General features: G+C 42.2%; 1 protein-coding gene across 2 annotated transcripts in view; it reads left to right on the forward strand.

The window, feature by feature from the left end:
• Positions 1-26,404, forward strand: part of ppp2r5ca (protein phosphatase 2, regulatory subunit B', gamma a) — a 41,540-nt gene that overhangs the window by 12,567 nt on the left and 2,569 nt on the right. Inside the window, exons 1-12 of one of the 2 annotated variants that reach the window (XM_073927907.1) lie at positions 2,654-2,870; positions 13,351-13,550; positions 16,845-16,955; positions 18,201-18,293; positions 19,534-19,664; positions 20,279-20,338; positions 20,416-20,524; positions 20,630-20,683; positions 23,010-23,180; positions 25,051-25,178; positions 25,884-25,985; positions 26,141-26,213. In XM_073927907.1, the coding sequence (XP_073784008.1) occupies positions 2,807-2,870; positions 13,351-13,550; positions 16,845-16,955; positions 18,201-18,293; positions 19,534-19,664; positions 20,279-20,338; positions 20,416-20,524; positions 20,630-20,683; positions 23,010-23,180; positions 25,051-25,178; positions 25,884-25,985; positions 26,141-26,213 (1,296 nt within the window). In that variant the 5' untranslated portion in view covers positions 2,654-2,806. Of the gene's footprint in view, positions 1-2,653; positions 2,871-13,350; positions 13,551-16,844; positions 16,956-18,200; positions 18,294-19,533; positions 19,665-20,278; positions 20,339-20,415; positions 20,525-20,629; positions 20,684-23,009; positions 23,181-25,050; positions 25,179-25,883; positions 25,986-26,140; positions 26,214-26,404 lie in introns of those variants that run through there. The other variant, XM_073927906.1, reaches the window with a different exon arrangement.

Genomic DNA, 26,404 nt, shown 5'->3' on the forward strand with positions numbered 1-26,404 from the left:
TAATGGGCGGAGCTCTGCGAGCAAAGGGCAGGAGTGGGCGTGGCCAGCAGGGGAGAAGGAGGGGTGTGAACAACTGTTGTCAGTCGACTCACAAAATGAGACACAAACTGTGAGGAGACGCAACATTTTAGAGTTTACAAAGTTAAAATGCAAAGAAATAAACAGTAATTTAATGCCCTGCTGCATTTGTCATTCATAATTTCATTTACATATAACCACAATTTATATGATTATAAAGATAATGGTGTTCATATAAACACTAAATGAGGACTTCTCCCTCAATCCCCGGGTCTGAATGCAGACTCAGTGCAGCAGGTCTCTTGCCCTGTCTATTTTAGCCATTAGGCGATGTGTCTAAATGTGAACAAACTCCTGATAAAAGACAACGTCTGCCATTCTTTAATTCTCGTGCTGCTCTCCCTAAAAAATGCATGGTGCACATAACCAGCTTTGCTGTATCGGCCCTGACAGCATCACAGAGAAAAACTTGCAACAGACCCCGTAGATCATGAAGACAAACACATACGACCCTTCATGAACAGCTCAATACTGTGTGCGGTGGGTCCGTGTCTCACAGCTTGGCAATGGCAGGTCTGTCTTGCCTTCGGAAAGCCTGTGCAGTCATGAATAATTAATAAGCCGGCTCTTCTCATAGGATAAGAAAACTCCACTATGAATAATAATGAGAACTCGATGCGTCATGTTTGCACTTGCAGTTCTGCACTACGTCGCCGATTTTGATCCGCCCCAAAAATCATTTTAAACCCGGAAGCTGAAATCAGCTGACGAAAGCACTAAATTGTCCAGTTTTCCCCACAATTTAAGCTGACAGCTGCTAACATTGTCTTAACTGATGCTAAACACACACACACACACACACACACACACACACACACACACATCTGTTAACATCTCCGAGAAAAGTCCTCAAGGGTTTCGTGAACCTTTAAGTTTCAGAGTTATTGTGTTTATCTTTCAGACTTTGGGATAATCTTCCTGTATCAGTTAGATTGGCATCATCTTTGTCTGTTTTCAAATCTAAATGAACACTTGTCTGTCTGATGAAGTGTTTTCAATAGAGGTTCAACAGGTTTGATCATGTCGAAGCTCTTTTCTTTTTATTGTTTAAATGGTGTATGTCTTTGGTTTATTCTTGTTGTTTGAGGTGATTGTAAAGCAGGTTGGTTAACCCATTTAGTTTTTAATCATGTATTTTTGCACGCTTTATTACCAGCATGTACAGCTTCATTATAACGCAGTATACTGTATTCACATGCTTTAACAAGGGTTCAACAAGAAAAGAGACAGAAAAGAAAAAATACATGAACATAAAATAAAAGGAGCGCGTCACGGTGGCGCAGTGGCTAGCACAATCACCTCGCAACAAGAAGGTCTCTGGTTTGAGTCCCGGCTGGGTCAGTTGGTGTTTCTGTGTGGAGTTTGCATGTTCTCCCCGTGTTGGCGTGGGTTTTCTCTGGGTGCTCTGGTTTCCCCCACAGTCCAAACACATGCGCTATAGGCGAACTGATCAACTACACTGGCCGTAGTGTATGAGTGTGTGTGGGTGTTTCCCAGGACTGGGTCTACATATGTGTAAAACAAATGCTGTAATAGTTGGTGGTTCATTCAGCTGTGGTGACACCTGATTAATAAAGGGACTAAGCTGAAGGAAAATGAATGATGAATATGAAAGGCGGAGAGTGTAGCTGTGTATAGTTAGTAAGGCAGACGTTGGGTTTAGGTTTCGGTATATAGGATGAGAGATGCAGATTAAGATCATACTTCATAACTGCTAATATATAGTTCATATCATAATAATAGGCAGGTAGTAAGACAATAGTTAATATCATGAAATATATTTCCAAATTACACACGCAATGGCCAAAGATATATTTGCTGTAGATGGATTTGAATATTTTTGAAATATGTTTAAAGTATATATTAAGAGTTCAGATGCAAAATCCTCTAATGCCGTCTGGAATGTTCTCCTAAAATGAGCATTTTTATCAGCATTCTAATGTTTGTGTTCAGTTAATTCACTTTAAAGGCAATGTAAATAACTAAAGGTAAAGGCACTGAGCCTACACACAGGAGTAGGAGAACAGGAGAAAATGCTAATGTAGAAGAACACATCAGATGGCTTTTACAGCGTTTTGCATATGAACTCTTCATATATTAAACTGATTTGTAAGTCGCTTTGGATAAAAGCGTCTGCTAAATGTAAATGTAAATGAATGTAAAATATAATTGACCCTCCATATATTGAAATCCAAGAAGATGCATGAATGTGAAATCTTTATTTGCACGTCAGTCAGCACACTGAACATTATCTTGTATATTTAAACATTAGCATATTTAAATGCATTTAAATAAACAGCACAGACACAACATACATTCACTATATATTCTGGCCAGGACAAATCTCCATATATTGTACCGTGTGGTGTTTGTCTGTGCTGTGGTCAGTCTCAGCTGTGTTTGCTCTGCTCTCTCTCTCTCTCTCACACACACACACACACACACACACAGTGTAATGAGGCGTGACGCTTCATAAGAGTGCTGGAGGGGCTCCTCAGTCCCGCCTTCTCCTCCTCCTCCCAGCCAATAGGCATCCGCCTGCCGATGATGTCACAGCAGTGGACCAATGGGCTGTGTCTTGCCCGCTGACATCACTGAGCAGTCGGTTCCTCCAGCACACAGCTTCATTTTCTGCTCAGCTTTTGTTAAAATGGAGGCTGGTCTCGGGCCGTGAGCGGTGTGTGTGTTTCTGTGACGCGCGCTGGCGTGTGTGTGTGACCCCGGCAGGATGGTTGTAGACGCTCCCAACGCCAACGGGCCCTTCCCGCCTGTGGCTCTGATGCACTTCAGGGGTGAGTAAGGGAGGGATGGGTGTGTGTGTGTGTGTGTGTGTGTGTATGTATGTGTGTGAGAGAGAGATCGATCCGCTTCATTGACTGTACTGCGTTCGTCTACAGCACTGTGTAGGTGTGTGTGTGTGTGTGTGAGTGTATATGAGAACGAAGCTTTTGAGTGTCTCCTGCCCTTCCCCCCCACTACAGCAGTGATGTCACAGGAAGTGAGGTCACACTGGAGGAAAGCTGTGTGTGTGTGTGTGTGTGTGTGTGTGTGTGTGTGTGTGTGTTAGGCTGTTACTGAGCATTTGTCTCATTCCCAAAGGCAGATTAAGACTCATCAGTGTTAGAGTCAAAAAACACATCTTCAGGAGAAGGGTCAGACGTGTGTGTGTGTGTGTGTGTGTGTGTGTGTGTGTGTGTGTGTGTGAGAGAGGGAATGTTTGTGTGTGTTAGGGTATAAGTGTGTGTCTATATGAAAGATTGCATGCATGTGTGTGTGTATGCGTGTGTATGTATGTGTGTGTGTATGTGAGAGAGAGACAGGGTCTCCGCGGGGTCTTTTAAAGTCTTAAGCTGGCTGTTCTAGGTCTTCATATTTCTGCACAGGTCTTATTTTTGCGGTGTCCGTGTAACGCTACATCTAATGCTCATCTGAATAGTTTGTTGTTGTTGTTGCTTGGTTTTGTTGGTGTTGTAGTTCTTTATTTCAATGTAATTTGTGGCAAATGAGGTCAACATGCACCAGCCAATCAGCTTTCTGTTATTGACTCAGTGCGCGGGGAATGTGGCTGGTGTTGCGTGGTGAATGTGACGTCATCGATGTGTCTGCAGAGGTTTATAGCGTTCGGACAGGTTCATTAACATGACGCTGCAACGTGCACTCATCTCACCGAACGTCTCACTGACGTCTTCATTTATTTATCTTTTTATATTAAATTCATTCAATTGAAGACGCAGACGTCATGTTCAGTGGGACGAGTGCAGGTTGCAGCCTCATGTTAATAACAGATTTCGGGTGAACAGTTCGCACGCCGCTGCATTTGATTTGAGTTGAATATGAATCAGTTTGGAGAGATTTTGTCTGAAACAGTGCGTCTGTACAGACATGTCAACAATCCGTCCATGCGTGATCATCATAGAGATAACCAGATTAACTGCAACAGGCGTGGAAAGGAGGAAAGTGTTTTGTTAAAAAGTTTGGAAAAAACTGAGGGACAAGTTTAAAACAAAAAAAGAGGCCATGCAAAAGTGGAGAGCCAGGTGGTTTGAATATTACAGAATATGTTTTTCCAGCATTTATATGTTTACACTGATGTCTAATATTAAAGTTAAAACAGTGTAACAGCTACAAACTAAAGTTAAGCAACAAATAATGTCTGATAACTGGAAAAGAATATCTGAACCTGTCGCTTTACAGAATACTGATGCCCAATTTCTAGGCTTTATTGCTGATAATGGACACACTATAAAAATCTTTTAAAAAAAAGGTCTGCAGCTACAGCTGCCAAACAAAAACCATAAAATTCATGCATGTGAGCGCTCTTAGGCTCCGTGTACACTGATGCGTTTTAGTTTGAAAATGCATAAGTTTTGCTACGGTTACGCCATCCGTCCACACTACGCAATGACATGAAATGAAAACATGATGTAAGGAACTGCCTATTTTCATTTTGATATTAGCAACTTAACAGACAGCAGAAATGTTGAGGCGTCGTGCTGCATATATGAGCGTCATCTTCACTGTGTGCATATTTATAACTAAACAGAGCCGATAACAACTGCCTCCTTTCAATTTCAGTGAAAATACGAAACACAGCCTCTCTTCTGCTGAATATCAGTTTTAATAATCAATAATAGCCATTATTAAAGTATAACATACTATAAATTTATACATTATAGGAAATAAAGGCAAGCGATCAGTCAATATACAGAATGTAGGCTACACTGTAAAAAAAAAAACTAATTTTACAGAAAATATCTTTAAATTTTTTACAGTAATTTTTTGTCATTTCACATTATATTCAAAACTTAGTAAAATGACAACCAATCTCTCTAAATTAACCGTTTGACTTTCATTTTAGGTGCTTTATTATTAAAGAAAAATTACCGACATTTTTGTTTTTTACACAGGGAAATTACAGTTTTATTTATACAGTATTTTTTCTGTTATTTTAAATTATATTCAAAAGTTCATAAAAATTACAAACATTATCTGTAAATTAACGGCTTGACTGTTATTTTATGTACTATATAAGTAATGACAAATTACAGCAATTTGTCTTTTTATACAATAAAATTGACGTATTATTTACAGTGTTTTTTCCTGTTTTTAAGTACATTTAAAATTACGTAAAATTAAAGTAATAAATTGTAATTATTGCTCTGTAAAAAAAAATAAAAAATCGTAAAAAAAAAGGTCAAATGACTGGCAGCTACGGCTGCCAAACAAAAACCATTAAATTAAGGTAAAATTTCTTTGTTGAAAAAAAGTGCAAAAAATAATAAATCTACAGATATTTTCATTAAAATGTTTACAGAAAAACACTGCTATTTTACAGACTTTTCCTAGATTATTACAATCAAATCCATTTAATAAAGTAACACACTAAGAGCGCTTACATACACCTGTTCCAGATTCCGCTGATTGCACACACACAGACGGAGGACTATTATGAACTGATTATATGCACTTTAAAAGCAGCTTAGTCTTGTTATACTGCTACTGTGAACATTATGATGCGTTTCTCTTCTTTTGCCTTGCTTTGTTTGTTAATTGTTTACGTTGTTTGCTGCCAGGACTGATCATTTGCTTGTTAATTGACCATGACTCTGGATTCCCTGCATACATCTGTTTGCAGTTTGCCCCTGTGTTGACTGTTGCTTACCTGACCATCTCTGTGTAATACACCTGCATTTGAATCTGCACTTTGTCAGGGTCCCCTTCACGTTACAGTTCCATTTCATTTAAGATTTGGAACTGAATCATTTCATACAACTTAAACCTCTACATGTTTTAAAGTAATACTATTCAATAAAATGTAAAGAGAATTTTAATCAGTTGTATCTCGTTTGATGTTTTTTCCAAACTTTTTTTGATCCAAAATAAAACTGTTAAATTACGATCATGAGCATGTCTTGGCATTTTATTAAAGGTGTTTAACCTGCCGTAGATTATTACAGACGCAAACCCCTCACTGCACCACAGCTGCACCTTCAGCAGACCTCCTCATTCCTGCAGCACGAGGGCTTTATGACTGTTTATGAGCGCTAAAAGTGGCGGATCTGTTCGGTGAAATATCTGACTGCGTGTCCCGCATCCCTAAGGACTGTTTGGCGAAATATTTGACTGCATGTCACTGCATATCAAACCACTGACACAATATAACTAGAGAAATCTCCACTGTGCTGAGCGAGAGCACTCACTGAACAGCGCAGCAGCGATGACGTAAGCGTGCCCAGGCCCGATTGTAGTGTGAGTGCGGGCCGTCAGGGGAGACGGGAGGGGGCACAAGCATGCTTTGGCAACTGTACCTAGTGTGAGTACGGCCTTAGTGTGTAACTTTATTGTACGGATTTGACCGTAATAATCTAGGAAATATCTGTAAAATAACAGTGTTTCTCTGTAAACATTTTAATGTAAATATCTGTGGATTTATTATTTTTTGCACTTTATTTTAACAAAGAAGTTTTACTGTAATTTTATGGTATTTGTTTGGCAGCCAAAGCTGCAGTCATTTGACCTTTTTTTTTTTTTGAGAGCAAGTTATTACAATTTATTACTTTAATTTAACGTAATTTTAAATGTACTTCAAAAAAACTGGAAAAAACACTGTAAATAATACGGCAATTTTATTGTATAAAATAGACAAATTTCTGTAAAATGTCATTACTTATATAGTACATAAAATAACAGTCAAGCTGTTCATTTACAGATATTGTTTCTAATTTTTACAAACTTTTGAATATAATTTAAAATAACAGAAAAAATACTGTAAAAATAAAACTGTAATTTCCCTGTATAAAAAACACAAATGTCAGTAATTTGTAAAAAGTACCTAAAATGAAAGTCAAACTGTTATTTAGAGAGATTGTTTGTCATTTTAAGTTTTGAATATAATGTGAAATGACAAAAAATTACTGTAAAACATTTAGAGATTTTTTCTGTAAAATTATTATTTTTTGTTACAGTGCAGATGATATTGCTTATTATCCGCATACGTCATCTTAATAGCAGTACCGGTCTATTACATGAGCTGCAATATTAGTTTCATCTCGGTGAATGCATGCTCTTTAGCGATGGTGAACGTGGTATCAGTCGCACAATCGACAGCATCGTGACGAGTAAATGAAGGATTAAATACCGTCACAACATCTCCTGTAGATTCAGTGGCGAATGCTGTTAGCTGAAAACTCCGTCCCTCAGGCTTTACCCTGAATGCTTCAGTCATTTTCCTAGCGGACTTTAAACACCGGAAGTCTTTTATCCACTCTTGGAAAAGTCTAAATGCTGGATTGGCATTCATTACATGATCACTGATCAGACGTGCCGTTATCTGTAACTGTAGCTGGTTTCTAAAACTGAATCTGTCAGTGTTGTGTTCATTCTCTCGTATCCAGACCTTTACATTTTCACAGCTGTAGCTGCCTGTTACAGAACTGAGTGATTGACAGCTGATATTAACCAATCCATTCGCGTTCTGTTCTAGCGTAGTGGGCCAATAAGAAGAGCTTGAAGGCGGGGCAAGCAAGGCTTTGTTTACTGCAGCAAGTTGACATGACGACTGTTATAAACCATTCCTGAGCGCTGCGCTTGATGTTTTTAGGTGCTTGATGAGTTGCTTCATGAGTTCAAAGATGCTTAATGTGTGAATGCCTCCTAATTCTGCGCATGCGGTAAACATTTTGCTGCGATAATGCTCCCAAATATATTTTGATGTTGCATAGATAAAATTTCGGGCGCAAATGCGACTAAAACAGTCCCAATTTCAAGCTCTGAATAGCTTTATCTGTTACATAAAATATACACAATACTCTGAAAACAAAGTAAACAAATAGTGAAATCATGTGAGCTGCAGGAGTGCTGCTGTTTGAAGAAAATTAATTTATTTTTATTTTAGCAAAAGAAAAAAATGTTTTGGACAAAATGAAGTGTTAAATTTAAGACATTTATTAGTTTTAAAAATACAGGCAGAAGAATTATGTTTCAGAATATATGAATGAATATGGCAGCTGCTGTTCTTAACAGATATAAAGTGCAGTTTAGTGTCCAGCTGATGAAGCACAGGGCAACTGTTTGAGTGTTATTGGACAATATTGTGGTGTGATGTTGGTTGGCTACTTTTCTGCTGAAAATTGGTAACAAAATTTGAAATGCAAGTTATTTTGTGTGTACGTATACATTAGGGGTGTAACGATATTACAAACTGAACCAAAATATCGCGACACACCGACCACAATAGTATCGCGAAACTCTCATGGCGTACCGCGGTTCTCTCACGCCCCCTGCTGCCCATTGTTGAGGTTGACGTCACTTGTCTCTAACTGATTGAATCAATTTAAAAGACAGACAACAGAACTGCCAACACAAGTGATTTAATGTACAAAAGTGAAACCAGAATATTGCCCAAATATATACAAAAGACAAATATTTACACTAATAAAAATAATATAATAAAGTGGCAAATTCAAACAAAATATCAAACAAAAATGAGTTCAACTGGAGTAAGGGGACGATAGTGAAGCCAAACAAAAGAAAGCAATATAACAAAACAATTCTAATGGATGATTAACCCCTTATCTGGCTAGAAACTGATGAAAAGAAAAGAAAGGTCTTCAGTGCAGTGCGCCGCATTCTTCCCTATACTGAACTGTAGAATAAAATAAATAGAAAGATGACGTTCCTCTCTTACCTGATGTCTTTAACAATACATTTTCTACGTGTTTGCAAAATGGAAGTCGTACAACATCTGCCCTATCCACATTACTCTCTCGAGGGAACTAGAGGAGGTGTAGCTCGGGAATTGACGGGAAAGAGGCGAGCCAATAATTAACTGACAAATCAAACTAAATAAAAATGAACAAAAAAAATCTCAAAGAGGGCAAAATCATTTTACCCAAACGAAAGTTACGCAAAAACAATGAAAATCATAATCATGTCAGCAAAATACACCAAAAACCAGATCAAGGAAAAAGCGCTCTCCCGCTCTTCCTGACGCCCTTTCTATATCCCCACGCCACATCGCCCAGTGATGATAGATCGGTCTCCTGACCAATCAGCTGTCGTGAAGACTTACAGAAATGACAGGCATGGAGAGAAAGAGAGACAGAAAACGGGAGGTAGAGATGCGCGGATCAGCTGAAATGACACCCGACTTGTTCTTGTTATTAAGTGAATCTATTGTTCCTTAGCATTGCCGTTAAGATGACATCAAGCCTAACCCCACAGCAAACAGAAACTGTACCGAACCGTGGCTCCAAAACCGTGAATCGAACCGAACCGTGCCTTTGGTGTATCGTTACACCCCCAGTATACATCATGTGTGTGTGGTTACCCCTGTGAAACTAAAACAGGTAGTAGTCATTAATACTTTAAACTTAAGTACATATTTCAGGCCGTACTTTACTTTTACTTGAGTACAAAAGTGTAATCAGTACTTCAGCTTTTACCAGAGTCGTTGTAAACATGAGGATCTGCACTTACTGGAGCACAGGATGTGTGTGCTGTCGCCATCTCTGTTCCAGACGCTCTATAGATGAGTTTTCAGCACAGACACAGACAGTTATTGAGGATTACTCTCAGTGTTATGGTGACATTTAACAGCTATTTATTCTGTCTGTTTCAGCAGTTCCAGCTCTTCTTAAAATGTTGATCATCCCCAGAGTAATCGTGCATGAGCTCATTGACAGCAGACAAGAGAAACTCAGTTGAAGAGCACTGCGCTGGCGATAGTCCTGCCTCAATAACACATCGCAGATCGTTCATTTCTCTGGCGTATTTTAGTGTTTGTGTGTGAAGCTAAAGACTTATTCATATTCATAAGCTGCTGGTTCCCCCAAAAATATAGTTCTCATATCATTATAAACATATTTATAAGAATAATGTAGTGAAAGCAATATTACAGCTCAGTGACTTAAAGTGTACAGACAAAAACCTGGAGACAATCTGAAAATATCTTGTTTTACTGAAGACAGACAGTCATGTGGGATTAAAAAGACTCAAGGCTGATGAAGTGACACTATTATCTGTCACTTTAACTAGACCTGTATGGAATCTGTGCACAGAAAGATTATTGCAGCTCATTATTGAGTCTAAACACTGCTGTAAATGTGTGTAAATAGATATTTATTGGTTGTTATGGTGGCTCAGTGGTTAGCACTGTGGCCTCACAGCAAGTAGGTCGCTGGTTTAAGTCCTAACTGGGTCAGTTGGTGTTTCTGTGTGGAGTTTGCATGTTCTCCTCGTGTTGGCGTGGGTTTCCTCCGGGTGCTCCGGTTTCCCCCACAGTCCAACCACATGCGCTATAGGGGAATTGGGTAGGCTAAATTATCCATAGTGTATTAGTGACAGTGTATGGGTGTTTCCCAGTGTTGGGTTGCAGCTGGAAGGGCATCCGCTGCGTAAAACATAAGCTGGATAAGTTGGCGGTTCATTCCACTGTGGCGACCCCTGATTAATAAAGGGACTAAGCTGAAAATGAATAAATGAATGAGTATATTCATTACCTCCTCATAGGAGGCAGTGTATTGCTGTATATGCAGCGGGTGGTGTGTGTTGTGATAGACGCTGCAGTGTGTGTTCATCAGTCAGGGTTATTCTGGTCCACTGGATCAGATAAGAGCAGAAATCATGTGTCTGATGAACTCATGTCCACCTCTCAAACACAAGACACTAATAATAATACTCTAATGATCACACATGTCAGCTGTACTACAGGCTATTGGGTGTGTGTGTGTTTGGTGTTATCAGTGTTAGAACATCAGCCTTGGAGAGTTTTGTTGTAGACTGTGCAGTATCTGAGTGACTGATGAGGGCTAGTTATGGTTATGGTTATGGTTAGGGGTGATGAATGGGTTTCACTGATTAACTAAATGTGTAGTCAACATTCATTTGTTTAATTGGAGACTGTATTTTACTCTAGCACATGTGACGCTCCCGTACACTGCAGAAAACGCTTTTCTTACATAGTTTTTGTCTTATTTCTTGTCCAAAATATCTACAAATTCTTAAATCAAGGAGCATTTTCAAGACACAAAAATAAATATAAGCTGTGTCTCATTTCAGAGGCGGCATCTTCCGAAGGATGCAGACATCAAAGGTGAGTTCTTCGAAGTCCACACAGGCTGAACCGAAAGTTCTGAAATGAGACGATATAGCCTACAGAGGATGAATCTCATCACCAGGCTACAGTAACAGCTGCTGTTAATAAGCGCTGATGACATTTGTAATACATTTTTTTCAAAGTGATTTTAAAACTTATTTTTAAGCGATCTGAAGGCAAAACAAGGTATGAAGAAGCTGGAAATATATTCCCTTTGAATATTTTTGAATATATCCATACTTGTTCCTAGAGCTGGGTTGCCGCTGTAAGGGTATCTGCTACGTAAAAACATGCTGGATAAGTTGGTGGTTCATTCCGCTGTGGCGACCCCGGATTAATAAAGGGTCAAAGCCGAAAAGAAAATGAATGAATGATTGATCTACTGGGCTTGAAATTGCGACCACCGTGATCCCTGATCTATACATGTACACATACACATGTAAACTGTCTTTAACATCACTCTTTAGTAAGACATGTCATACTCTTTTTGTTTTTTTAACGTGTGTTTAGATATCCATGTAAAATAAACCTAATTCACACATTTAAACCGGAGTTGTCTTTTAAAAACTACCTGCCATTATCAGCGCACACTGAATCTTGGGATGTTTGAGGCCGAGAAAGATCCACTGTTTGTGTCCTTCATTACCTGGAAAATGATGGACACATTTGGAGGCTGCGTTTGAAGAAGCTTTAGATTTTTTTTTAAAAATGATAATACTTTGGAGGATGCAGCCTCTGAAATGAGACACAGCTATAGTCTTGTTAAATATGTCATAATAAAGAGAGTTTTATGAGTCTTATGTTAAAGCAAAAACAAGATCCCACACTGTCCTATTTACATTCACTGGCCACTTTATTAGGTACACCTCACTAGTACCAGGTTGGACCTCCTTTTGCCTTCAGAACTGCCTTAATCCTTAATGGCAGAGAATAAACAAGCTACTGGAAATATTCCTCAGAGACTTTGCTCCATATTGACGTGACAGCATCACACAGTTGCTGCAGATTTGTCCAGTTTTGGTGAGTCTGTGTGAATTGTAGCCTCAGTTTCCTGTTCTTAGCTGACAGGAGCGGCACCCGGTGTGCTCTTCTGCTGCTGTAGCCCATCCGCCTCAAGGTTGGCCGTGTTGTGTGTTCAGAGATGCTCTTCTGCAGAGCTCGGTTGTAACGAGTGCTTATTTGAGTTCCTGTTGCCTTTCTATCAGCTGGAGCCAGTCTGGCCATTCTCCTCTGACCTCTGGCCTCATCAACAAGGCATTTGCGCCCACAGAACTGCCGCTCACAAACCCTAGAGATGATTGTGCGTGAAAATTCCAGTAGATCAGCAGTTTCTGAAATACTCAGAGCAGCCCGTCTGGCAGCAACAACCATGCCACATTCAGAGTCTCTTAAATCCCCTTTCTTCCCCATTCTGATGCTCACTCTGAACTGCAGCAGATCCTCTTGACCATGTCTACATGCCTAAATGCAGTGAGCTGCTGCCATGTGATTGGCTGATTAGAAATTTGCGATAACAAGCAAATGGACAGGTGTACCTAATAAAGTGGCCGGTGAGTGTATATTTCCTAAATTACTATGTGTATAATGTGCATCACATGGTTTTCTATGATTAGTTTCTGTTTGGAACAGCATATTAACTGCAGTAAATAACTGAACTGAACAATCCTGCCTCATTGCATCTGAAGGGCATCCGCTGTGTAAAACATATGTTGGAATAGTTGGCGGTTCATTCTGCTGTGGTGACCCCTGATAGATAAGGGACTAAGCTGAAGGAGAATGAATGAATAATATGTGCTAGTAGTGGAAATCTATTCGTTCACTTCTGCTATGATTTGTTTTGCATGTATGACGGTTGACAGTCTGTTATAATGAATGGTGACGGTAGTGGCGGCTGGGCGACCGGAAACAACACTCTCCTATTGTGTATTCTCCATCTCCATATTAGTGAACAGGCCTACAGCACAGCTCTACTCTCTCACCGCAGCTCTGCACAGTTTAGCTGCAGCCCTAATCAAACACAGCTGATCAACTAATCGCGGTGTTCAAGACTACCACACTACTGGATCAGCTGTGTTTGATTAGGGCTGGGGCTAAACTGTGCAGAGCTGCGGCCCTCCAGGAACTGAGTTTAACACCTCTGCTGCAGATCCTCATGTGTCCTGCTCTCTGTGTTTCAGATGTGGCTCCGGCTGAGCAGGAGAAGCTCTTCGTGCAGAAGCTCCGCCAGTGCTGCGTCCTCTTCGACTTCCTCTCCGACCCGCTCAGCGACCTGAAATGGAAGGAGGTGAAGCGAGCGGCGCTGAGCGAGATGGTGGAGTACATCACCCACAACCGCAACGTCATCACGGAGCCCATTTACCCAGAGGTGGTGCACATGGTGAGTCAGGCAGAGCCCCGCGGCGGCCCCCGGCCCCGTCTGAGCCCGCTTTCATCCCAGAGATGCACACAATCAGCCCAGTGTTTTCCAGCAGGGCGATGTCCCCATTCTGCAGCGCTCCAGCTCTTCTACACACACCTCACATGCTCCTCTATTTCCAGCTTTAAAGCAGCGCCATCCTGCTGGAGGAGCATTAGCAGCAGTGTCCAAACCATGATGAACAGATGTAAATAAAGAGCTGCTGTGTTCAGTCATGTCTACAGGCCCGGTCACACACACACACACACACACACACACACACACACACACACACACACACACACACACACACACACACACACACACACTGAGCGTTATCAGCCCTGTCTTCCCAGATGATGATGGAGAAAACCCTGACAGCCAATCAGAATCCAGTGAACATTAGAGCTCCAGACAGCACTGTGGAGAAGCACACTGATGATGATGATGATGATGATGATGATGATGATGATGATGATGATGATGATGATGATGAGCCCTGGCTTACAGGAGCATTGCAGATCAGGACTCTCCTGGAGACTATTGATCACACCATGAACAATAATGATCAACTAATAGATGGAGTTCTGAAAGTCGTGCTGGCGGACAGATGTGTAAAAATAACAGTAGTGCAGGACTCCAGTGCTAGTTTGAGTGTGTGTGTGTGTGTGTGTGTAAATGCTAGAGAACTGACTGCGGATGCTGAATGGACTTATTGATCAGATTGATTAGAGTCAGGGTGAGGCAGTGGCGCAGTAGGTAGTGCTGTCGCCTCACAGCAAAAAGGTCGCTGGGTCGCTGGTTCGAGCCTCGACTCAATTGGCATTTCTGTGTGGAGTTTGCATGTTCTCCCTGCGTTCGCGTGGGTTTCCTCCGGGTGCTCTGGTTTCCCCCACAGCCCAAACACATGCGCTATATGGGAATTGGGTAGGCTAAATTGTCCGTAGTGTGTGTGTGAATGTGTGTGTGTGGATGTTTCCCAGAGATGGGTTGCGGCTGGAAGGGCATCCGCTGCGTAAAAACTTGCTGGATAAGTTGGCGGTTCATTCCGCTGTGGCGAACCCGGATTAATAAAGGGACTAAGCCGACAAGTGAATGAATGAATGCACACTGAGACTGACCCCTGCTGGACACTACAGAGAATCAACAGCAGAATCCACACACACACACACACACACACACACACACACACACACTGACCATTAGCGGTCATCTGTGTGCGGACACTAATAAATTGATCCTGCACGGGTCCTTTTTGGTCAACCTGTAACCACAATAATTAAATGAACACCCGACCCGTCACCCGACAGCAGCACTACTATCATTCCATACCAGTCAGAATGTAGAAGTCCACCGCTCAAGAGGAGTCCAGAGAACACAGTCCTTCTGACCGCAGTTGTTCACAAGGGTTTGATTATTGTCACCGGATTTCCAACTATTTACGGTGTTTTCTTGCAGGGACATACATTAAACAAGTTACTGGCGAGGTACGGATGTGCATTAGTGTTGTGGATATATATATTTTCTTTAAAAAAGCGTGCATCTCAATACAAAACAGTACTGCTGCTTCAGCATATTTCAGACATATGGACACACTGGGTAATGAACAGCACACGCAACGTGATCTTCCATTGTTAAATGAATCTGATTATAAGTGCGCACCATTTTCCCGCTAGAGAGCATGTTTTGTGTGGGAATGTAGCTGATCTGATATGCGGCAGCGGCCCCTTTAAATACGAGATTAATGTAGTGAATTTTGACGCTCTCACCACCGGAGCTGAAGACAGACAGCGTTGACGCCAGGGCATCGTTCTTCCAGTTTGAGAATAAATGTTGAAGCTGCGTCACGCCGATTAGATCCTTGTGTAAACTCCAGCGTGGAGACTGGATGTGTGTTCCGGCGAGTACAACGTGACGTCTCTGAGCGTTCAGCATTAATTCAGGAGAAAGACTTGGTGTGAACCAATCAGCGCGCTCTATTGTGAGTGAGGTGCAGCTTCATGAATATGCATGACAGAGCTGTGAAGACTGTGTTCACCTGTTACAGTGTTCAGACGCCGCGGTGTGTTGCCAAAACAAGCAGAAGCAGAAGAATCGTTGAGAGACACGGGTCGTCAGTGTTGTGTTGATAAATGTGCTGTAATGAAGGTTTAGTTTCATTTCCCGCTATGAGAGCGCAGCTGGACTCACGTGTGGACTACAGCGCTCTGCTAACACGCCACAGAAACACGTCTGTGAGGAGCGTTATCACCTGACAGCTTTCCTCATCTGCATCTGCCGCTCGTCTCCTCTTAATAAAGACGCGACGGCTCCAGTTGGTGTTGATTGTTCTGTCTCTACAGATGTGCTCAGTGTGTGGTCAGGGCTCTTTGTTGATGTTTATTCAGAGTTAAGTGAGTTGGTATGGTCAGCAGAACTCTTTCAGTGTTTAAACACAGAGCATAAAGCTCATGTCTCTTTAATCATTATTCATAAAGAAGTTTTAGTCATAGTCATTAGATAAGAGCACAGAGTCCAGTGCTCGCTGTCCATCAGTTGCCGCACGATTGCCTACAATGCTGCACACTGAATGACTACCCGACCCACATTCCACTTCGCCAGTTTATTACCGACCCGCATTCAAACCACAAATGACATGTGAATAGTAATTTCACCAGTTACATCAAATAATAGCTGTTCACTCGATCACATGCAGAACTCTGGATCCTGGTGTACCCACAGAATAAGCCATGGTCTCCAGGAGAGTCCTGATCTGCAATGCTCCTGTAAGCCAGGGCTGATCATCATCATCATCATCAGTGTGCTTCTCCACAGTGCTGTCTGGAGCTCTAACGTTCACTGGATTCTGATTATCTGTCAGGGTTTTCTCTGGTATCAGCTGCGACACTCCTGCTGAAAGTGTGGATATTGCTCCTCAGTGTGTGTGTGTGTGTGTGTGTGTGTGTGTGTGTGTGTGTGTGTGTGTGTGTGCTGTAGCTGTGCTGTTCTCCATCATTCCTCTATCTTTACTGTTGTTATATAGTAATCCTGCTGGGTGTGAGCGGGCCTTTAGTCTGGCATCTCTGCTCTGGCATCCGTTAGTGTGTGAGAGAAACACCAGCAGCCTGCAGAACAGAGATTCACACAAGACGGAGTGTGTTTGTGTGTGTGTGTGTGTGTGTTTATTCTGTGTGTTCATTCAGCGTGTGTGTGTGTTCCTCTCAGTCCTGTAGAGCTGTGATAGTGTGACAGAAAGCTGTTGCTAAAGCTGTGTGTGTGTGTGTGTGTGTGTTGTAGTTTGCAGTGAACATGTTCAGGACTCTTCCGCCTTCCTCCAACCCGACCGGAGCAGAGTTTGACCCGGAGGAGGATGAACCCACTCTGGAAGCAGCGTGGCCACATCTACAGGTGCGCTGGAGCGATTACACCTGTGTGTCCAATCAGCCAATCAGAACACAGCTGGCACTGAACACTGCAAAAACCGCTGTTCCTACAGTTTTTAGCTGCGTCTCAAATGGCACACTATGCACTCATGCACTATGTCCTTATGCACTTACACACTCAACAGCACAGTACATGTATGTAGTGTCGTCCCAAATGGAGCACTGATGTTTTTACTAAGCGGAAATTCCCCCCGTTTCCCTGATGATGTTTGACGGTTGCCAAATCAGTGAACTAAATGACCAAGCTATTAAATAACACCTGCCCTGAGTATTACTGCATTCACCATCAGGAGGCGCTATAATCACTCTTACAGGAGGATTTTGCTTTCACCATCCAAAATAAATAAAGTTATCCAACATGTGTGGCCGATTGCTCCGCCCCTTTCGCTACGTGAGCAAAAGTGCATGACGTGTCCATCATTACACACTTCATTTTAGCGGTACATCATCCATGTAATTAAAGTGCAATCATTATTTTGAGAGTTTTCTGTGTGAACGCACTGCTTACACTATCTATACTGCAAAATGTCATAGAATAGTGCACATGTGTGCAGCTTCTGTCTTGTTTCTAGTCCAGATATCTAAAAAAAAAAGCTAGAAATGTTGTCTTGTTTTCAGAAATAATAAGTCAAAATGATGAGAGTATTTCCTAAAAACAAGCAGAATAATCTTTGGGCGTATGGTTAAGAATAGAGTAGTATGCTGGTGTTTAACTGCATTGCTTTAATGCACTCCTGCATTGGCCTCACACACCACCAGTTCATGGCTCACACATACACTCTGCGCTCTCATAATAGGGACTCTTCAAAATCTGACTGGAGCACTAATAATTTTGTCTTCAGCCGTATGATTGAGACCAGTGAGATTTCAGCGTGATATTAGAGAAATATAAATCAAATTATCTGCATGTCATAAATGCGGTTTGGACTCGTTTATTGTCATTATATTTTAGATAAGCAATGAAATTTGAGAGTGCTACTTTTTGGGTTTGTATAAAGAATATTAGGAGACATTTTTAATAATGATGTTAATAATAAATAAATCAATGAAGTCACATTGGTTTAGCATTGGCTACAGTCTACGGTATATCTCATATGAGAAAAGGATTAGATTTTTATCACTGAATTAAACGTGCTGTGATGTTGTTGCAGATATACTGTACCATAGTGTAGCTGTGTTGCTCATTTCTGTCTCTCTCTGCCTCCTACAGCTGGTGTACGAGTTCTTCCTGCGCTTTCTAGAGTCGCCTGATTTTCAGCCAAATGTTGCCAAGAAGTACATCGACCAGAAATTTGTGATGCAGGTGATTCCCGGCTTTATTTTAAGCTCTTTATAGTTGTTAGTGAAGTTGAGTCTAACAGTGTGCAGTAGAACTGGAAAAAGTGCTTTTCTGACGTACATTTAGTTTGTCTTGTTTCTGGATATCTAAAAACACTTAAATCATTTTCTGGACAAACACAAAATATAGTCTCGGTTTCAAAAATAATGAGTCAAAATGACTGAGTTTATCCTTAAAGCTGCTGTATGTCAGTGCTTGACTCTTCTGCATCATATAAACAGCATCATGTGTGTGCAGATATTCAGAATCATGCTCAGTGAACACTCCTGTTTATCTGAAACACAATAGTAAAGTCAGATATTCTGCTGTGAACAGTTACGTGCTGTAACGGCTGTCTTTGTTTTGGTCCCTTTAACACGCCCAATGCCAGTTTAGCCAATCATATTTAAGCACAACGGGTTGCCAGATGGTGGAAAACAGCATATTTCATTCATCCAGTCAGGAAGGCTCTAGAAATATTAGGAGTGTAAACATCCGTGAGCAGGTCACACTGTAACCCGTGTCCTAACAACACGCTACATGACGAGATACACAGTGATGAACATTAAGGCTGTTTACAGCAGACGAAACAGGACAGAAATGTAAACACAGCCATTCAGAAGCACAGAATAGCACACTTACTGCACTCCAGCACAACACTGAGCTTTATAATCTGATGAACACATGTTAAAGCTCTTCAACATGATTAATGTAGATGCTGGATCACTGATATGTGTTGGTTTGCACTGAGTCTCAGTTCTGAAGTTCAGTTTCAGACGCTTTATTGTATTCTCCAGATCTGAGCTGAACTCTCTGCTGCTGCTGTCAGTAGTGTGGCAATACATGTCCTGTATTATCAGCATTTAACACTAAAGCACAAGAGCTGTATCTGAGCTGATCACGGTCAGTTTTCTGTTGTTCAGCTGTGAGAAATAAAAGCCTTTTCTAATATATTTATTTCAGCTGTTGGTTAGGACTGAAACTCCTTTAATATGGAGAATATTCCTTCTATCGCATGCCGTTGCTTTTATATAGAACACGGTTTAAATCACTCGCTCCTGTCCTCAGTCTGGAAACCTGCACTTGCTTTTGTTTTAATCCAGGTGTGCAATACCTAGATCAACCACAGGGTGTCAAACTCACACTGTACACACTGCACCCTTAAAACAAGCGAAATAAAACTGTAATTATCACACCCATAATGCAACAGTGCTGTTCATTTCAGCTGCTGGATCTGTTCGACAGTGAAGATCCGCGTGAGAGAGACTTCCTGAAGACCACCCTGCACCGAATATACGGGAAGTTTCTGGGGCTCCGAGCTTACATTAGGAAACAGATTAACAACATCTTTTACAGGTAAGCACTGCAATCATCATTCATTCATTCATTCATATTCAGATGCATTTCCAGCCGCAATGCAGTACTGGGAAACACCCACACACACTTATTCACACAATATGGCCAATTTAGTTACCCAATTCCCCTATAGCGCATGTGTTTGGACTGTGGGGGAAACCGGAGCAACCGGAGGAAACCCACGCCAACACGGGGAGAACATGCAAACTCCACACAGAAACACCAACTGACCCAGCCGAGACTCAAACCAGAGACCTTCTTGCTGTGAAGTGTCCCCATTGTTAGTCATTTCTGATCATTACATTGAGAGGCGGTGGTGTAATGTGTTCATACACATTCTTACTGTGAGTTTGTGTCCTGTTTCTAGCCCAAATATGTAAAAATTCCTAAAATCAAGAGCATCTTAGAGACAAGCAAAACATACCGTCTTATTTGAGTTATATTTCTGACTATATATATATTTAAAAGTATCATATGGGCCTTCTCAAAATGCTTATACACATCCAAAACTGCACAGCGCATTGGTATGGCATGGAGGTTTGGTCGGCAGTGTGTAATGTGAGCGTTTGGCTGTGGGTGTGTGTTGACCCTCAGTGTTTTGTGTTCGCCTGCAGGTTCATTTATGAGACCGAGCATCACAACGGAATAGCTGAACTCCTGGAGGTGCTGGGAAGGTAAAACACGAGCTTGTGACGTCTGTCCCTGTGCATGCTGGGAAATCCTCTGATATCTGATTGGTTGTGTCTAACAGCATCATCAACGGCTTCGCTTTACCGCTGAAAGAAGAGCACAAGATCTTCCTGCTGAAGGTGCTGCTGCCGCTGCATAAGGTGAAGTCTCTGAGCGTCTACCATCCGCAGGTGAGCCATTACCCAGGCCTGTTAGCGCACCAGCGTATGCTAACAGCAGCAACATGGAGATCAGCATGAGTGCAGTGTTGGTAATGCAGTGTCTTCTGCCTCTAGCTGGCGTACTGTGTGGTTCAGTTCCTGGAGAAGGACAGCACACTGACCGAACCGGTAAGACTGCACGCTCAACATCACGCCTACATGGACACCAATACTGTGATTTAAATACGATTAAGACGACTCTCTGATTAAGAGTCCACCATGTGGAGGACAGTAATCTGACTAGAGTCATAATCAAACTAAACACCAATGGACTTAAGATCAGTCCAAACACCTGCGCTATAGGGGAACTGATGATGTAATGAAGGTTCGGTTCAATACGCTTTTATGACTGTGTCTACTGTCAAAAGGTACCTAAAACCGAACTGTACCATACCACTTTTAGTCACTTATTGCAAAGGGTACCAACAGGCCCAAAGGGTACCCTAAAGCAGAGCTAGACGTGCAGCTGAACACTATTGGTCTACAGAGATACGTCACTTGCAGAAGCAGGAGAATGGACAAAGGAACCGCCACTTTTAAACACACAGCTGTGTGTGTGTGTGTGTGTGTGTGTGTGTGTGTGTGTAAGCTCGTGGAGATAGGTGAGTGGGTGATTTTGCTGTGGCGAGCCGTGATAAAGACATGAGTAGACCAAAGGAGGGTTGTAAAACTCATTTTTACCCACAATCTTATGGCCTGTTTCCACTGAGTGGTACGGTATGGTACGGTTCAGTTTGGTATGCTTTTATGGCCGTTTCCACTGTCTAAAGGCGAACCGAACCAAACCGTACCATACCACATTTTCGGCATCCTTTCAAAAGGGTCCCAAGCACAAGAAAGGGTACCAAAAGGCGGAGCTAGACGCGCAGCTGAACGCTGATTGGTTTACAGAGATCCATCATTCGTAGACGCAACAAGCCAGAATGTAAACAAAGGACCCGCCATGTTTGAAATACACAGCGAGAAATTACAGCAGAATTATATATATATAGTAAAGAGTCATGGTCGATCCAGGCTCAAACAAACCTTGTCGTCGTCTTGATGAACAGCCATAAAGCCATGGAGTAGAGCAGAATCTACTCTGTGCCTCGAAGTTTTTTAGGAGCCAGTCTGAAGCGTGAGCGGTTTTGCGTTCTTGCTTGCGCTCGCCGGGCGTCTATATCTGAAATAACAAACTTCTTGAGCTGATGATAATAGTGTGCGCTTGATTATTGACAAGCTTTGGAAACCCGATCCTGTGAAGTTGAAAAATGTGAGAGAGACACATTCAGAAAGAAAAGGACAAACGCGAGAGTGGAGCACGGAAAAAAAGGGGAAGCCAAGCAGCACGTTATTTCTCCAGCAAACAGGAACAAACTGCCTGCCAATAATCTTTATCATCACCTTTTGGACTAATATGCACTGGGAATGATGGAGTGACTCTAACAGAGGCTGCATGTGCTGCTGAACATTACACACACAGATGAGAGGTCTGCTCTGACTGTAGGCTATACTTTGTGTTGTTTTGAACCTAATTAAGTACTAAATGTCTGCTGTGTGTAGTGTTTCTGTAATTAATAATATATCGGGGACTGTAAGGGTCTGTCTGTGTTCATATATGTTCATTTATTTATTTATTTAATATAATTACAGACGTTACAGTAGGATATTTTGCACTGTCATTGATCTGTTAGTAATTTAGAAGTTAGTAATAAACATTTATACTGAAGTGTTTATGTGTGTAAAGCGTCTGTTTTGTGAGAAGAGCTTTTCAGATGATATGTGAGCGACCTGTGCAGCCTTATTGTAGACATTTTCTCGAGCGAGCATGACGTTGACTGAAACTTTTTCATACACCACGCCTACCAAAAGGCTACCCTTGCTTGTGGAAACGCAAGCCTGATAAAGGTGACCCGTACCGAACCGTACCATACCATACTGTACCAGTCAGTGGAAACGAGCCATTACTTTCTCTGATCGTCTTATATTTCACTCCCAGGAGACACAGACGTCCTCACTCAGGACATGCGTTAGAGCTTCCTCTACCGTAACACACATAAAACACGGATTGCTGTAAAAACTCATCAATGGCGGAAAAGAGTTTTCTCAAAGCATGCTTTTCTTACAGTTTCTAGTCCAAATATCTGAAATCAAGAAGCATTTTCTAGACAAGCACACAATACAGTGTTGTTTCCTGAAATGATGAAGGGTTGTTCAGTAAAACAAGCAGAATAGTCTGACCTGGAGTTAAGTAATGCCTTGAAAATGCTTCTGGATTCACTCATTTGTAGACATTTAGACTAGAAACAAGACAAGAAATGAAAGTAAGAACAGCGTCCATTGCAGTGTAGTCTCCTCAGTGATGGGGAAAGGGTCAAGGACAGAGTGTTCATGTCTGGCTGATCTGCTCCTTGATTGATTAATTGATTAGTGTATTGATCAGTGGATTGGGGACTCTCTCTCTCTCTGTGTGCAGGTGGTGATGGCGCTCCTCAAGTACTGGCCGAAGACACACAGCCCGAAGGAGGTGATGTTCCTGAACGAGCTGGAGGAGATCCTGGACGTCATCGAGCCCTCAGAGTTCGTCAAGGTGATGGAGCCGCTCTTCAGACAGCTGGCCAAGTGTGTGTCCAGCCCGCACTTCCAGGTCAGTGTGTGTGTGTGCGTGTGTCTGTGTGTTCATGTGTGTGTGTTTTTAAGGAGCATGTGGTATGATTGACCGCAGCTGGTCTCTTATCTACAATCATGAGTTAGCCAATCAGATTAATCCAAACTCACTCTAAGTAGCCTAGCTAAAACTCCTCCCTTATCTCCTTCCATCCACCCCTTCTCCCCCTTTCTACCTTTACCACGGGGAGCTCTCGAGAACCACCTGATCTCGTATTCCCCTTACATGCTCGATCCACCAGGCAGGAGCCCTGGGCTCAATTATCTCAGAGCTCAGGGTTCTCTCCTGGGACAGCATGCCAAACCTGCTATCATTTGTCAAACAATATCTAAGTGTGAACTCTTGAAAGGCTCATGAAAGCACCCAGAATGAGATTTTTAGACTGCAGTTTGCTGTGAAGGCTGGATTAAGGATATAGAAAATGTATAGAAAATACAATCTGTACAGTAAAAAAAACAATGGAAACCTGTGGAATATCCACAAAATTCATTAAAGGGTTATGAAAGCCCCTCGTTTCAGCAGGGTGTTTTCACACCTCTACTTTGGAAAAAGTCAGAAAAGTGGGCGTGTCCGGCTCTGTTTAGGGGGGAGTGTCGGAGAAACTAAAGTGGGAGGGTGTGGGAGTGTCTATTTGGGCACGCGCGAGTTTCAGAGTCAAAACACACACACACACACACGGGAGAAAGTGATGGCATTTACATGGGCATCTGTAGTCAAATTTTTTGCCAAATGATTAAATGTTGGACTTTAACTGCAGTTTGGCTCTTTCATTCAGGGAATTCATTCATGTCCCTCGCGACAAACGAGATATTTGATTGGAGGAACTGCTGTAAGCGTGTATTTTTCATGCAATGTTTGATACCGCACGGCGAATGAGAGAAAAAAAAGCTCCGCAATTCCCGGAAACTTAGATGCACACGGCAGGTAGTGTCAGAAAGCCGCGTGTGTTATTCCGGTCACTAAATACGGTGAAAATCCTACACCAGGTTATAGTTTGGTTGTGGTGCTAACATGTTTACACTCGGTGCAATAGTTAACTTAGTTTGATACGAACAAACTGAATAAACAAAGAGCACTGGTCACTCACTTACCAAATCTGTAGAGACAGGACAATCACCAGCAACTAGAGCCACGTCTTTATTAAGAGGAGACGAGCAGCGAATCCGGATCTCAGCGTTTGCAGATGAGAACAGCTCACAGGTAAACAATAATCCTCCTTAGACACGTAAGTTATTGTTGTCGAGCGTCGCGTACACTGTTAATCCACACGTGACTCCAGCTGCGCTCTCACAGAGAGAAAATGAAAACAAAACTTCACTGCAGCAAACTATAAAAGCAACACTTCACGCTTGTTTTGCCAACACAACGTGGCGTCTCTGCTGTCTAAACACTGTGACAGTAATGAATATTAATGAAGTTGCACAATAGAGCGCGCTGATTGGTTTGAACCAAGCCTTACTCATGCATTAATGCAGCACACTGTAAGACGTAATAAGACACACTCTGGCACAGGCGTCCAGTCTGCACGCTGGAATACACGCTATTATCTCATGACCGTGACGCAGCTTCAAAAATTCGTTTCAAACCGGAAGAACGAATTTGCTGGAAATAACGCAAAAACAACCAATTTACACTTTTTAGTGAGATATAGGTGTCCTAATAGTGTTTATAGCAGTGTGGGACACAAATACCACTGTCAACAGCTCAACACATGTGTTCTGGTGTTTCCTGACCCTTTAAATTGTGTGTGTGTGTGTGTGTGTGTGTGTGTGTGTGTGTGTGTGTGTGCGTGCGTGCGTGCGTGCGTGCGTGCGTGCGTGCGTGCATGCGTGTGTGTGTGTGTGTGCAGGTGGCGGAGCGAGCGCTGTATTACTGGAATAACGAGTACATCATGAGTCTCATCAGTGATAACGCAGCCAAGATCCTACCCATCATGTTCCCCGCGCTCTACAGGAACTCCAAGAGCCACTGGAACAAGTGAGACTCCTTACTTTACTGTAGAGTTCACTGCAGACGGCTAAACACATGCTCTGACAGGTAATCAGTGATGGGTTTTCATTACTCAGGTGTAGTAAATTAATCTAAATACCTCAGAATGCTTGGAAATGATTAAGATACGAACACGAATAAATGTGGTTCAGTGCCGTTTCAAAGCTTCAAAATGATCCAAACACACCAAACGATTCATAAGAGCACAGAGACGACTGCTACTACAGTACAGCAGAGATACACTGTACATTAGTTTAACAGTTGGACCAAACTTTAGGCTTTACTTAATCCTCTCTGTAGAGAAGCGAACAACTCACTGAGTCAAGACTGAGGGTCAGATGACGAGTAAATGTTGTTATAGTTCAGTGTAATTTAACAAGCGCAGTTCACCATGGAGGCTTTATCCAGAGAGAGATGTGTCCAGATTGAGCATCATGCACACTGGTTTCCTTCAACAGCAGGAAGGAATCGTTTAGGATTGACTCAAAAGAATCATCATGAGGAATCAGACCCTGAATTTGGAATGAAAACTTCAATCTGTAAAGCACACAGGTCTGCCGTTACGTCACGTCACTGTTTACTGCTGCAGGTAGATGAATAAACACTGTGGAGGGACAGGAGTAGCGAGATGTGTCTGGGACTGAACATTGCTCCTGCTAGTGGTAACCTGCCTGTGTTTCTGATCTCCTGCAGGACGATCCACGGCCTGATCTACAACGCTCTGAAGCTCTTCATGGAGATGAACCAGAAGCTGTTCGACGACTGCACACAGCAGTTCAGAGCCGAGAAGAACAGGTGAAACACACACACACACACACTTCCTCATGATCACACACACTTCCTCACACACACACACACACACACACACACACACACACACACACACACACACACACACACACACACACACACACACACTTCCTCATGATCACACACTCTTCTGCTTGCAGAGAGAAGGCCAAGCTGAAGGAGCGAGAGGAGGCCTGGATGAAGATTGAGAGTCTGGCGCAGTCAAACCCGCAGGTGAGCTCCTCCATCCCATAATGCGCCATAGTGTTCCAGCACACACACACACACACACCTGCGCTAGTGTCTGCAGCTCGACCGTGCCGTCTGTGTGAGCGTTATATTCAGCGAGTGTTATTCTCCAGGTTTCTTCTGCTGCTGCTGTTATTGATTATTGATCATTACTCTCTGATTGTCCACCACTTGAC

This window comes from Danio rerio, chromosome 17 (assembly GCF_049306965.1).
Source record: "Danio rerio strain Tuebingen ecotype United States chromosome 17, GRCz12tu, whole genome shotgun sequence".
NCBI classification, from domain to species: Eukaryota; Metazoa; Chordata; class Actinopteri; order Cypriniformes; family Danionidae; genus Danio; species Danio rerio.